The sequence below is a fragment of the Rhodamnia argentea genome, chromosome 1, assembly GCF_020921035.1.
Source record: "Rhodamnia argentea isolate NSW1041297 chromosome 1, ASM2092103v1, whole genome shotgun sequence".
Classification (NCBI taxonomy): domain Eukaryota; kingdom Viridiplantae; phylum Streptophyta; class Magnoliopsida; order Myrtales; family Myrtaceae; genus Rhodamnia; species Rhodamnia argentea.
The window spans coordinates 34,100,404-34,115,312 of NC_063150.1; the positions used below are offsets into that span (position 1 = coordinate 34,100,404).

Genomic DNA, 14,909 nt, shown 5'->3' on the forward strand with positions numbered 1-14,909 from the left:
AATTACCCCACGACCAAACCCTCGGCGCTCGGAATTCGTAGCTAAGCTTAGAGAAACTCGAATCCGTGGGCAAAAGGGACAAACGACAATGCTCCCTAGAGAAGACGGTAAATCGCAGCATCCGAGGTGGCAAACTATGATAAGTAATGTGAATTTTAGCTAAATTAGCAGAAAAATATACGGCTTATAAACCTATAAAAAGCGTCATCTAAATATATAACTCGAAAATAATCATTTCGAAAATCTATCGATATCGGAAAAGTATATATTGGTGAATCGGGAAGTCGGTTCTAGTATCCGGTGGTAGCAAATTACGATTAACTAAGCGCAAATTGAGAGTTAAATTATGAGAAAGATTGCCTAAAATTGTAAAAAGTGCAACCTAGAGATGTGGCTTAAACTACTCGTGTTAGATGTTGAAGTGATGATGTCTCCCTTTACCGAACGATTCAAGCTTTTGGGTAGGTGTTTCGGAGCCAAATATCATTTTGAGACTGTATCACTAATAAAAAAGGGGGGGGATAAGTGTATTTGAAGCCCTAAAACTTATTGCGAAAATGCCATTGAGTTCTAAAATTATCATAAAGCGCAATCAATTCTTGATAATTATCACAACACCGCAATTGACTCATAAAACTTTAAAAAAAAAATGCAATTGAGCATTAAAATTGATCAAATCGACACAATCAAATCATAAAACTTGCTAAATTGATGAAATCAAGTCCTAAAACTTGCAAAGGTTTTTCGTTTCTCAAGTTATTTGGAATTAATGGAAGGGATTGATTACTCCAACTCGCCAAGGTTCAAGACATGATTGCATCTTTTGAAAGTCTCGGGATTCAATTGCAATATTTGTGATAAGTTTCAAGGCTTGATTGTACTTTTTGAAAAATTTTAGAATTCGATTGTGTCGTCATGATGAGTTTTAGGACTTGCGGTGCCCTTATCCTCGAGAAAAAACCCTACGTACGAAGAAAAACAAAGTGAGAGAGAAATAAAAATTTTGGGAACAATGAAAAAAAAGAAAAAAGTCGGGTCAAAGGAATTATTTTTGGGTCTTCGGTACGGGCGGGGCCCACCGTAAGATCCGCGTGGAGGGTTGGGTTTTTTTTTTTTTTTTTAATGGATCGGGACACTTATCCGGAAAGAGGATCCGAATCCTTTTTCTCTCTCGCTCTCCGTCTCAGGTTATCAGATTCGGAAGAGATAGAACATCATTCCGGGCCCCACCGCAATTCCCTCTCGATTTGCAAAGCTCCCTTCCTCTCCAAGGCAAAGGAAACCTCCAAATTCATGTTCAAAGGTTTGTGCATGAGTGTCAAACAAGCACCTTTGATTGTCTTTTTCTAACGTCTTATAAAAGTACTTTCATCTTCCTAATCTCGGTTCCAAGACTTCTCGAAGAAGGTCGTTTTATTACAGGCTGTATATAGTTTCTTTTTCTTTTTTTCCACAAGACGGTGTTCGCGTGTGCCCTCCTGAAAAATTGCGGTTTTCGTTATTCGAATCGTGCGTGTCTCGAGAACCGTCGGCACAAATAACCTGGATAATGACGCCGACAGTCCGTGAACTTTGGCTCAATGTGCAATGCGATCCATGAACTTTAACCCACCCTACAATGTTGCCCCTGAAATTTTAATTTATTCAATATAGTCTATAAAATGTTTCGTACATGTTCAATTCGGTCCCTGGATTGTATGAAAAATATTGAACGTTGTCCCTAATCTTGAATTGTCCCTCCATTAATTCAAGATTAGGGACAATGTTGAATATTTTTCATACAATCCGAAGACTGAATCGAACATGTACTAAAAGTCTAAAAATCACATTGACCAAATTAAAAGTTTAGGTATGACATTGCACGTTGAGTTAAAGTTCATGTACCTGAGTAGACAAGCTTAAAGTTTAGGGACCACTTTATACATTGGATCAAAGTTCATGGATCGGTTGTGTCATTTACCAAAAATAACCCTACAAAAGAATAAGGCCAGGGAAGAAAAGGCAACAAACAATATCGTTTGGTAAAACAATTCAACCACCATTGATCGAACACTTAAACATCTCCCGTCCATCTAGAGTATATAGGAGCTTATGTCCCTTTAGAACGACTTAATTTTTCAAGGTACTGGTGAAAATCCGTAAAGTTTTCGGAATTGGTGATTCGATGAGAATTCTCGGAGCGCTCTCGTTTCAAACTCGTAGCTGTCATTTTGTCGGTGGATCTTATTCGTTGGCCCTCGAACCCGAACCCGCCGTGCCTCGCCTCTTCTTCCATTTTCGGCCATGGAGGCCGGATCAGCTTTGGTTCCTTCTTTTGGGGTGTAGTATTGCAGTTGCTTTGGACGAGGAAGTTGGAGAAAACTTGGGAGTTGAGAACAGCGCGCCCAAATCAAGAATCCTATCCCTTCTCAGCCAATCAAATTATTCGATCTTCCTCCCGAACAAGGCAAAAATCCTTAGCAGCCTTGGAAGCTAAAAAGCTTTCCCTTGGCCCCCGACAAAAGGTTGTCCCAAGCTAATGGTCAATGATTGCGGCTCCAACCTTCTCAAGTTACGCCATGCGTGCTGCTTAAGTTGGGAAACTTATTTAGGAAAGAGCTATGGTTCGAAAGGATTTTGGAATTCGACTGGTCGGCTTTCGATCCGGCCGTCGGGGTAAAAGCTGTGATTCGATCTGCCTTGGGTTATTCGGGTTAGCAAGCCGAGATTAGTTTGATGCCGAATGACGGGGAAATTTCAGGGAGTTATTCGGTTTAGCAAGTGGATATTATTTTGATGCCGAATGACGGAGAATTTTAGGAATTGTAGCGTTGCTTGTGCATCAATGAATATTCAAATTCAGTTGCTAAAGCAGTCAGATTTGTTTTCATTATGAGAGAATGTCAACATTTTGCTTTCGGCATGCGCGTGTGTGGGTCTGCCTGTTTTATGGGTTCAGGCCCAATGAGCCGAGTATGCTTGAGCCTCCACCTAAGTCATCCTCATGGCCTGGCCCAACACGTATGAAGGTGGCGCAGTTCCTTGTTCTTCACACCAAGAACCGTCAAATGAGCGAGTTGGGTCGTGCCTAAAATAGTCCGATATAAATTGACTGATTTAACCTGTATCGATCCAGTCTTAATATAATGCAAGTTTAATGACTCGTACACGATTCATAACCAAAGCAACACCAACACTAACATGCGATACGTGACACAACACGACATGCCGACACATCATTCTAAAACAAAAAAGAATTCCAACACGTTGGGACACCTATATTAAATGTAAATTTTCATATGTACATGATAAATTATATTAGCAATGAGTTTCTTCTTCTTCTTCTGTTATATCGTGATTATTGTTATTTTTTTGCTAGCTAATTATATTAATTTTGGGTTGATTGGGTATATGACTTGAGTATATATGTTTTTGATAAATTTACATTTGATCCCTAATTTATTGAAAAAGCTTAAAATTGATTTGTGCGTATCAAAATAGTGTGTCAAGATACTAGACTCGTGTGTCGCTAGGGTGTTTGGAGCGCCGATCATAGGTCGGTCGCATGTTGGAGAGTGTCGGACATGACGGGTAGACCCTTAGATAGTGTCGATGCTTCATAGTCCATGACCAATCCATTCATGCCCTTTTGGACAATTTGGAAGTCAAAGCTTTGTGCGTGACAACAACACCTGCATTCATCTGAGCAAATTTAGTGAAGGAGACCGGCCACAGTTAAATCCAAATTCCAAAATACCATCACACCATAAAATTGCAAAGAATTTGAATACGCCACTAGGAAAAGACCACGTTTATGTACGGGGAAAAGGAATAAGAACTTGATTTTGAGAAGACACCCTTAGGACTAAGAAAATTCTTTGGTTTTGGTATGAATCCTTCAATGATGCTTTCCAATTCCGTATTTGCTTCCAATTCTACCAAGAACTTGTCCTAATCTTTTTCTTTCTTTTTTTAAGCCATGACAAAGATCCCGGATTTACATTACGTAAGATATCGGAACAATAAGAGCACATTTTTCATCGAGTAAACAATGAACCGGAAATGGCCCGTGAACCTCAAAATGGATGTGATTGGTTGCGGAGTCGGGATATTTTCAACTCGGTCAAGATGGTTGCATGTTCGAATTTCCACTTTACCGCACACAGATTGCTGCGGGGTCAGGACTGCCTCCACAAGTCGCAATCAACACTAAGATGAACGAAGCGAAAATGGTGGAGGCACCGATGGGAACATTGGGAAGGACAATGGTAAATCAAGAAGAATAATTAGTAAATAATTAGCATGCAATCACCTCGAAATCCATCTTTTACGAAATCATGACACGTGAACTGAATATAATTGAATTAACAAAAGGCCACAAGACCATGACGACAAAATTCACGGTCGCTCCCACGGGCGACATATTTGACCCTATCTCCCCCCAAAATGCAAATAATTCCAAGTCTAGCATGTCTACGACGGACGGAGCCCCCCGTGTCGGATCAAATTGCCAATCTCTTGGGTTAATAATTAAGTTCCCCTTTCACGGACGTCTTAAACTTCAAATTAAACATTTTTAAGTCGCGTCAATATCGACCCATTAGCCCGTTTAAATTATAGATATAAGTATATTGGAAATCCTAAAACTCGTCACAAAAGAGCAATTTAGTCCTAAAATTTTCAAAAAATGCAATTAAATCCTGAAACTTGTCAAGAAAGTACATTCGAGTCCTAAAATTTTTAAAATGTGCAATCAAGTTCTAAAATTTGGCACGAAAGTGTAATCGAGTGCTAAAACTTCCGAAAAAAATGCAAGCAATGAAAAGACTCTATTTCACAAATTTGAAAGATTTTAAGATTTGATTGCAATTTTTAAAAGTTTTAAAACTCAATTACACTTTCTGATAAATTTATGATTTAATTATACTTTTTAAAAATTTTATAATTCGATTGTACTTTCGTGATAAATTTTAAGACTTGGAACGTACTTATTAGCAATAAGATCCATCAAGAGTTGAAACAAAATGTCCACCATATGCCTCACACCTGCCAAAAAAAATGGCCAAAAGTTCAGAGTCAACAACACGTTTAAGAAGACCATGGCGTTAAACGGTGTGGTTGATGGGTTTCCTTGTTTGTGCCTTAATCGCCAGTTTCGCGTTTCTTGACTTGACCAATATTGTTTTTTTAAACATAAAAAGGTTGTCAAGTAACCCCAGAGCGCCATTTGAAAGCAGGCAGAGTGATTCGTGGCTACTTCTCCAGAGAAAACCATCACGAGGAAAAAATCGAGTGAAAAGTCTAAAAAGACGGAAGAATTTCTCCAGAAACACGAACCCAATCGGCGAAAAAAGGCAAAAGTCGAGTTCTTTCTCCGTAAGTACCTCCTCTTTCTAGTTCTCTCGCTTGTTTTTCCATCTGGGTCTGTTTCTCTTGGATTTCCACATTTTTGTTGGAGTTAATTAGTGGGTTGTCGTTGCTAGTTGTTGGGGTTGCTTTTTTGGTGGCTAGAACACGAGGACAGCGAATGTGGTGAATATGCTTTGGCGCTCTCTCGTTTTGAGCCAAGATCAGAGAACAAAATGAGGGGTTTCTAGAGCTGAGGATCAAAAGGTTTTTCCCTTGTCCTTCGATTGGAGCAGCTATTGCATTCTCATTTGGTTTTAAGAATTGGGTCGAAAGAAGTTGGGGTTTTTGGTGCTTCAAGTTCTGAGGATAGATGATGGTGAAATTCAGCATCAGGGCATGAAGCTGAAGAAGGGTTTTTATGACCTTCTTCTTCTTCTGCTAATGGGGATTATTTGAAGCTGTTGTACAGTATGATCTGCGTCCTTTTTGTTGTTTGAATTGGTAGCTGAAGTTTTGTGTGGTTGGGGCTTAAGTGAGTGTTTAAGATGTTGTGAGGGAATCTGATTTGCTGAGGAAGGGCTTTTCCATCTCTTGGGAACTGATATTGCTTTTCTCTGGGGAAGAGGAGACGCCTAGTGCATTGTACAAATAATGTTCAAACAGTTTCTCAGCAAGCTTCCACGTAAATCATCGAAGTCAGCCGACAGTCGTGATAATGGTGGGAGCTCTAATCCATATGCCAACGCTTCGATCAACTCGAGAAGTGGTGAGCTTGGAAGTGCCAAGTCTGGGGCCCTGAACCCGGTGTCAAGTTCCGCTCCTAACCATGGTTCAGATAAGGGGTCGAATCATGGCACCAAGACTTCACGGAACTCAAATGTCCAGCTTAATGGGTATTCAGTGTCTTCTGCTTATGAAGCATTGCCTGGATTCAAAGATGTACCGAGTTCTGAGAAGCAGCACTTATTCATAAGGAAGCTGAACCTGAGTTGCATCATATTTGATTTCACTGACCCAACAAAGAACCTTAGAGAGAAGGAAATCAAGCGGCAGACATTATTAGAGCTGGTAGACTATGTAACTGCTGTTAATGGGAAGTTCACTGAAACAGTAATGCAGGAAGCCACAAAGATGGTATCCTTGAATTTATTCAGGGCACTAACTCCTCAACTGCGTGAGAACAAAACAATAGAAGCCTTTGATCTGGAGGAAGAGGAACCTTTGATGGATCCTGCATGGCCCCACTTGCAGCTTGTTTATGAATTCTTCTTCAGGTTCGTTGCATCATCAGAGACGGACGCTAAATCGGCCAAAAGATACATTGATCACTCTTTTATTCTTAAATTGTTAGACTTGTTTGACTCAGAAGATCCCAGAGAAAGGGAATACTTAAAAACTATTTTGCACCGTATCTATGGGAAATTTATGGTTCATCGCCCATTCATCAGGAAAGTCATCAACAACATATTTTACTGTTTTATTTTCGAAACTGAGAAGCATAATGGCATTGCTGAACTTCTGGAGATTCTCGGTAGCATTATTAATGGGTTTGCTCTGCCATTGAAAGAAGAACATAAACTTTTCCTTGTGAGAGCACTGATTCCCCTGCACAAGCCAAAGTGCTTGGCTATGTATCATCAACAGTTATCCTACTGCATCACTCAGTTTGTGGAGAAGGATAGCAAACTTGCTGATACAGTCATCAGGGGTCTTCTTAAGTACTGGCCGGTTACGAATAGTTCAAAAGAAGTGATGTTCTTAAGTGAGTTGGAGGAAGTTCTAGAAGCAACTCAGCCGCCCGAGTTTCAACGTTGTATGGTGCCCTTGTTCCGACAAATTGCTCGTTGTCTGAGCAGTTCACATTTTCAGGTGCGTGCCCTTGTGGGATGTGGAGCCGACTTTAGTGCTTTTCTTTTTATTGGATTACCTGGGTGATAGTGGTTCATTCTAAAACATCTTTGTGCTTTACAATATGGTATGCGGTTGTGCAAACTATTGGTACTTTTAATAGCTATTGAGTTTTGAGGTATGCTTTTTATACGTTTATGGAGGCAGCTGTGTTCCCAGAAAGAAATTTGCGGTCAAGATTTGACAAAATTGTTTTCCTTTTGTCCATCCCTTTGCATTGCATTGTTTGCTTCAAGTCAATTACGGTCCATGTCTTTCATGTTCATTGTCGTTTGTACGATCAATTTGCCCCACCCCCAGCAACCCCAACAAAAGGGAAGAGGGAAAATGGTTAACAATTACGTGCTTCTGTTCTATTGAGTGGTGCGTCAATATGTTTCCCAGTGTATGTTTACTGACGCAGTCAGAGCAGGGTTTAGTTCTATTTAGGACATGGTGTTCGTATCATAGTTTATGAAAAAGAGAAGGTTTAGGCATTAGATTGGCATACTATGGTTGGAATATGTTCCAGTAGTCTCCGTCAAGCTACATACTTCGGCAATTATGGTTCCTGTTGAGAAATTCTTGTTCTAATGCCCTCTTTGCATTGGATAACTGTTTTATTTGAAGCAACTTTCAGTTTTGATAGTTGATAGTTTGGTTCACTTTTAGTTGATATAGACCCTGGTTATTATTTGAGTGGTTTTGAAACTTATTTGCGGCCTATCATGCCTAAGAACAGTTGACAGTAGAGTCATCCAACACGTTCTTTTGTTTCATCGTCTGATGAAACTGAACGAGTGAGCTTAAAATAAGTTAGTTTCTTCTCAATGTCAAATCTGGCGATACTTCTTATCTCAGATGGTACTCTGTTCTTTTACGACTTAGTTTGGTTTTCAATTTGCATTAATCACGAGTTTAAAAAATCTGCATCTTGGAATTTGAGTTTATCTGTCAGGTTATTTCACTCAAAGATTTGTGTCAGGTTCATGGTCGCTAGAGTTTTTGTTATGTTTGAGTCGTGTGTTTGAGTGGCGGTTTATTTTGAAAGAACTATTCTATCAAAAAACTGAACTGCATAGGCTAATCAGATAATTCTGTATTTGTTGGGGTCAGTTTTTGGCACATACTCATGCTGGTTCTAGGAGGCATTGCCAATGGGAAACTGATCTGAATGCAAAAGTGAAGGGATAGAAGTCTATGGTGCATGTTGTTCTTTTGAGCAACTGGTCATCTGTACTTTTAAGTATGAAAAGTTGTAACTCTTCATCTCATCCTGAAAACTCTCTCTCGTGTCTGGCCTCCACACTTTAGCATGGCTAAAGTAGATCTCTTCATTCCAGAAGCCTGGCTTCTTCTTCATAGATACACTTTCCATACTCGAGGCTTATTGATCTGCTGAGATTACGTCTTTTAATTTTGAGCTTTAGGAAAATAAAGACAAGGGGTGTTCTTTGTCGAGTATTGTCTGCAACTGAGAAAGCACAAATAAAAAGTATGTGAATTGAGTTTTGTGGTTTAAATGTTAACATTTGACGGTGCTGGGGCTTGCTTTTTCGTTCTTCAATTCCTCAAAGAGAACCCGCCTACAGCCCTATTTCATAGTGATTGAAAAATGATTACAGTATGCTTTTTGCATAGTTTCCTGCATGCTTGCTGGAAGAAACAATCAATGATTTTAAGTCCATGGTTGTTGATGGTCTAACCGATAAAATAAAAGATTTGAGTGATGATACTCATGCCCTCTCGTTGAAATGGTCTATGAATCAGAAGTATTACTTCTAATGCACTAGCTATATAGGGGTTTCATTTCGAAACATCTCCACAAGATGCTGGTCCGGCAATTCACTGGAGTGCTATGTTTTTTCTTCCTCAAACAAATGATTAATCTTCACGGGTCTCTAAATTTAATTTCTCATGGCAAAGGGGTAGGTGAATTGTTTTACCATGGTCTGTTTTCTGCCAAAGACAACTTTGACTTTTTCTTCGGGTTGTGTTCTCTGAAATGTTAACCCTACAGTTGTGGAACCTCATATCTCATAAGTTCACTGAGCATGAATCTGTTTGACTGGCAAACTCCTCCTTGTGGAAATTCTAATAGATGCAGGTTCATTCTTTTGATCTATTGATTTCTATTTACTTTCCTTTACTTTTGCTATGAATATACTCTGTCCATTTCCCTGATTCTTTCTTTCTCCCCTTGCATCAATATCGAAGTTTTCTTCACTTTATCTTTAGTGGAGAGAGAGTTTCAGATTGACTTTGGATACTCCAATTCTTGTCTTTGATGGCCAGAAAGAATAGTGCTGTTTGATGTTACTTGGCCTTTGGAGCTTAGTAGGAATTTTGTATTCCCTCCTCTCTTTTCGTCTTATTTGATTGTGATCTATATACGCACATACATACATACTCAATGCTGTCCTCCATATATAGCTGTTTGGGCTTCAATTGAAACAAATTGTCATTCAGTTATTACAGAACAGGAAACTTAGTCATTCTTTGACATGTTTCTACTGATAGAGAGGCTTAATTTTTGGACCGGCAATTGTAAATCAAATTTTGGCCGAAGTTGAAATGGGCTTGAACTCAATTTGTTATTGCTTTAATCTTTGTTCTTCTATTTTAAAGGTTGGATAATGCTTACTGTTGATAATGTGCTGGAGCTGCTATGCACTTCTGCAGTAGTATGGCTGGCTATTTTCTTGTCTAGATCATATCTTGGGTCTGATCTGGCTTCACAATGGTTATTCTCATTTTGTATGCCCATTTTTGAATCGTAGGTGGCTGAACGAGCACTTTTTTTCTGGAACAATGACCATATCGAGAATTTAATCAAGCAAAATCGCAGTGTGATACTGCCTATCATCTTCCCTGCCCTTGAGAAAAATGCCAGGGACCACTGGAACCAGGCTGTTCACAGCTTGACCCTGAACGTCCGTAAACTATTTTATGATCTTGACCCCGAACTGTTCAAAGAATGCCTGACCAAGTTCCAGGAGGATGAGGCAAAGGAAGATGACATCAAAGCGAGACGCGAGACCACGTGGAAACGCTTGGAAGAAGCCGCCGCGAAGAAAGCTTCGAGCAACGAGGCTGTGCTTGTACTTGCCAAAACATTGTCTCGAATGACTTCAGGTTAGCATGAACAGCACTTATCCCTCTGCTGTTGGTTCTAGTGGCTTGGTTTATTTTGTCTAGTGGGGTTGATGATTAGAGTCGGGAAGGGTTAATGTTCAAGGATTGCTGCTGTATACTATCTTCATTGGAGGGAGTTTTCTGTAATGTAGCGAAGGATGATGACTTGACATTGGTCGAAGGCCACAAACATTTACTGTAATCGATCCGCCCTGTTTTATTTTTCTCCTAAATCTATGTGCCATTCAGCTCAATACTGTGTATCTCGCTGTCCTCGAGTCGTAAGTGCTACTGAGAACTTTGGACTGTTCGATTAACTGGCTCTGCGCAAGAGCATGCTTATGGTTTCAGATTGTTCTTTGATCAATTTTCGTACTTTGAAGGCGCAAAAACCTCTATATCTCTTTGTGTTTCTTTAATCAAATAACTTGTACCATATGATTTTGAGTCAAAGCAATGTCCGTGTCTCGTTGTATCAACTCACCTTCACAAAGAAAATTTATTGGTTTAGTGCTATACACAGAATCGACTTATCCAAAAAAGAAGTGCAAGTTTTGTGTCAACTTTTCGAGTTCAGTTCGGCTTGGAGTTGATCTTACTGATACATTCATGTTCAGTTTTTGCTCCATTTCTGGCTCCTGGTTGGTCAGCCGTTTCAGATTTTTGCCATATAAAACCTTGAGAGCCACTTTTGGGTGTCGAGGCAATTGGTTTAGGGTGATTTGACAATGAAGGAAGGACTCTGAAAAAAGTTAAAGGACGATAATAAGAGAAAATGTTAAAGATCTCTACTCGGTTTGAGCAGTCGATCGATGACGGGTCCGACTAAACATACTATTACAACCTTCCAAGTGCAACCCTGGCCGAGCAGAGCAAGTCCATAGATTAAAGAAACATCCCCATAACAAGGTATAATCTCACGTACATAACCATATTTACTAAGTCATTGACTCATCGGGTCATAAATTCATTTCTTATTTCATATATAATAGGGTGAGTTGTCATATGGATGCTCGGAATCATGGCCAAGGGATTCAGATTTGTCGGGGCATCCCATGATTGACGGGCTCGGGTTCGAACGAGGTGTCATCGCTCAACCCTGATATGACTAATGCAACAAACCGTACTCGGTTGTCGCTGCCTCGCCTGGGGAAAGCATATACGAGGAAGATGAGCAGGGCATCTTGGGTTCGCACTTATTTTATTTGATCATCCGATGGGCAAACGATTTGACCAAGATCCTTAAGACCAGCTAAAAGGCCAAATCCTTCACTTTCCTAGGATCCTCAATGTCAACGGCCCTTGTTTATTTTACGGGTGCAACTTCTCATTTTGATCCGATCGATGACATGAACCTAACACTAGCTCAATAAAATAGAAGATATTATTTAATTTATGGGTACATCATTCTATTTTACTCCGATCGATGTCATGAGCATATAAGACTAGCTCAAGAAAACAAAAGACGTTATTTAATTTATGGGTACATCGTCCTATTTTACTCCGATCGATGACATGAGCATAAGACTAGCTCAAGAAAACAAGAGGGGTTATTTAATTTATGGGTACATTATCCTACTTTACTCCGATCGATAACACGAACCTAAGACTGTAGCTCAAGAAAATAGGAAACATTAATTTACATCAGTGCATAGAAACTTCATAGTCGTCACTCACTTGATTATTGCTTACAATTGAAGGAGGAAAAGTGCCGGAAAAGTCATAAACCTATTGTGTTACACCAATTTAGTCATAAATCTTTGTAATAATGCTAATTTAGTTCTAAATCTTTTGAATCACAACCAATTTAGTTATTCCGACTAATTTTGGTTGAATATTACTGACGTGGACATCGAATGACCTACGTGGCACGATTGGCGCCGATGTGAATATCTTTAAATAACATTTTAATAAATTTTATTTATCTTTATCTTTTTTTTTTTCCTTTCTTCTTTTCCCTCTTTTCTTCGTTGATCGGCGAGTATGAAGTCAGCGAGACCGCCTTCGCTAGATATGGCAAGGCCGGCACTTGCCAAGCTAGGGTGGCTTTGCCCCATGTTGCTTGGAGCACGTCAACACCAGTCATATCACGTAGGCCGTTCGACGTTCACGTCGGTAATATTCGGCTAAAATTAATCGGAAGGACTAAATTGGGCATAGGTTAAAAGGTTTAAGACTAAATTGGCATAATTAGAATAGTTAAAATCAAATTGACACTAATGTAATAGGTGTTTGACTTGCAATAGGTTTATCGCTTTTGCACTTTTCCCCAATTGCCGGTACACTTTCATAAAGCTTACTCCAATGCAATGAATTCCTTTCCCATATTCTATGTCTTGCTAAAAATCTAGCTACTGCTCCAAATACAAGCAAACACAACAAGGCGTTAATGGAGATGAAGGTGGAGATCATCTCCAAAGAGACGATCAAACCGTCCTCTCCGACCTCGGCCCATCTCCGGCGCTTCGCTATCTCTGTCTTCGACCAGTTCGCGGCTTCTGTTTACATCCCGCTGGTCCTCTTCTATGCCGACGCTCCTCGAGCTGGACCCGAGATCCATGAAACACTGGGGCGGATGAAGTCGGCGTTGTCGGAAACCCTAGCTCGTTTCTACCCTCTTGCAGGTAGGATCGCTGACAACGTACGCGTCGACTGCACAGACGAAGGCGCGGACTATTTCGAGGCTCAGGTGACGGGGATCGGCGTTCGGGAGATCCTGCAGTCGCCAGACCCGGACGCGCTGAAGCTGCTCCTTCCCGTGGACATCGACTCGCCCGAATCGTTCCACGGTCGTTTGGTGTCTGTCCAGTCGAGCTTCTTTGTTGGCGGAGGAGTGGCGGTTGGGGTTTGCGTGTCGCACAAGGTCGCGGACACGTCTACTCTGAGCTCGTTCCTCCATAGTTGGGCGGCTGCGGCTTGTGGCGGAGGCTCAGTGGCCGAGCTGCCGGCACCAGATTTAAGTACCGCCTCGACTCTCTTCCCTCCTTCCGAGGCTCTGAGCAGCCTCCGCCCAGGGAAGATGCTGAAGCAGAAGTGCCAGTCGAGGAGATACGGCTTTCGGCCAGCGGAGATTGCGGCTCTCCGAGCTAGAGCAGCGAGCTCGATCGCCGCTCAGCCCACTCGAGTGGAAGCCATGTCAGCCCTCATATGGAAATGCGCGATGGAAGCTGCTGCGTCCTCCGGCCGCTCTCTTCTCGCGCAAACCGTGAACATCCGAAAGAGAATGGAGCCGCCGCTTGCTCCGAGCTCCGTCGGATGCTTGATCAGCTACTTCACAGCAAAATTAGATGAAAACGACGAGCACCAAGAGAAAGATCTCCTTCCAATGCTAGTGGCCAAAATGAGGGAAGGAATGGACGATTTCCTCGGAAATTACGCGAAAAGACTCGGCGGGTCGGAGGGCTTTTCAACGTTGTGCGAATTGAATGAAAGAGCGGGAGAGTTGATGAGGACGTACGGGCCGAGCTTCTACTCGGTCACGAGCTGGTGCCGGTTCGGATTATACGACATCGATTTCGGGTGGGGAAGGCCGGATTGGACGAGCATATGCAGCTCGGAGTTCAAGAATGCGCTGGTGCTGATGGACGCGAGGGACGGCGAGGGAGCGGAGGCGTGGGTGATGCTGGGCGAGGCTGAGATGGCGGCGTTCGAGAAGGATCGGGATCTGTTGCGATACGCCACTCCCAATCCGAGCGCCTGGACCGGCCCGTGTCAGCCATGATGAAATCCGATTTTACAGAAAATAAAATTCTCATCCCCATCCCCATCCCTCGTGCCCATCAACAAGAACATGTCCATGTTCATGTTCCAATGTATGAACCTGTTCCTTGTGGTTGATCATATGTGAAGCCCAAGGTTTGGATTAAGGACTGTACCTGATAATCTCCTAGTCTCAACCATGAAAATTACTGACCGGGTCAGTGGTTCACTCGTGCTTTTATTATCTCTTCTTAAATTAGCGCTTGGATGGGGCCGTCTAACTTAGACGCGCACCGCAAGCCGTTGTAATTGGTGTGAGAGTTCTCGATGTGTATTGATTACTGAATCTGGCGGATCTATTCTTAAACGATGAGAGAGTACTTCTAGTTGCAGAATTTGCTATGTTATTTGCTTTTTTTTCGAGAGCTTGAAAGCATTCTATGTATCTTTCGAATATTATTTTGATTAATGAATCAAATTTTTCAAAAAATAAAAATAAAAATCAGCGCTTGGATTTCTTGGAAAAAAATTCTAAATTTTAGATTCAATCTCAAATCTTTACCAAATTTTGTTTATCTCACAAAAAACTCCAAATTGTAAGTCCAATCCCAAATTTACCACGAATTATATTTTGTCTAAAAGAAAATATAAGCTGTAATCTATTATCAAATCTACCCTCTTGGTCAAATTCCAATTTTGACGTGACATTTTCACGTCTATAACAAATCCATATCACCAAAATAAAACCATTTTAGAATATGAAAATTAGATACGGCTGACGACGATTTTTGTACGGTGGGGCTCATGGAGACAGATTTGGGATTACAGGAAAAATTGGTGATTTTTCTCCAACGTAAAAA

The 14,909-nt window shown here is 41.1% G+C and overlaps 2 protein-coding genes across 4 annotated transcripts; both read left to right on the top strand.

The window, feature by feature from the left end:
- The first annotated feature begins 5,145 nt into the window (after positions 1 to 5,145).
- Positions 5,146 to 10,583, top strand: LOC115738889 (serine/threonine protein phosphatase 2A 57 kDa regulatory subunit B' theta isoform-like). Of its 3 annotated transcripts, XM_048278775.1 has the most exons (4): positions 5,146 to 5,355; positions 5,463 to 7,197; positions 9,996 to 10,367; positions 10,403 to 10,583. In XM_048278775.1, the coding sequence occupies exons 2-3, from the start codon at positions 5,980 to 5,982 to the stop codon at positions 10,353 to 10,355; spliced, it is 1,578 nt and encodes a 525-aa protein (XP_048134732.1). In that variant the 5' UTR covers positions 5,146 to 5,355; positions 5,463 to 5,979; the 3' UTR covers positions 10,356 to 10,367; positions 10,403 to 10,583. The 3 variants fall into 3 exon arrangements, with proteins under 3 accessions (XP_048134732.1, XP_030527536.1, XP_030527537.1); XM_030671676.2 differs by having other exon boundaries at positions 5,148 to 5,355; positions 9,996 to 10,583; XM_030671677.2 differs by having other exon boundaries at positions 5,148 to 5,355; positions 5,491 to 7,197; positions 9,996 to 10,583.
- A 2,156-nt stretch (positions 10,584 to 12,739) lies between these two features.
- Positions 12,740 to 14,071, top strand: LOC115738890 (BAHD acyltransferase At5g47980-like). The gene has a single exon (XM_030671679.2). The coding sequence runs from the start codon at positions 12,740 to 12,742 to the stop codon at positions 14,069 to 14,071; it is 1,332 nt and encodes a 443-aa protein (XP_030527539.1).
- Positions 14,072 to 14,909: the final 838 nt, after the last annotated feature.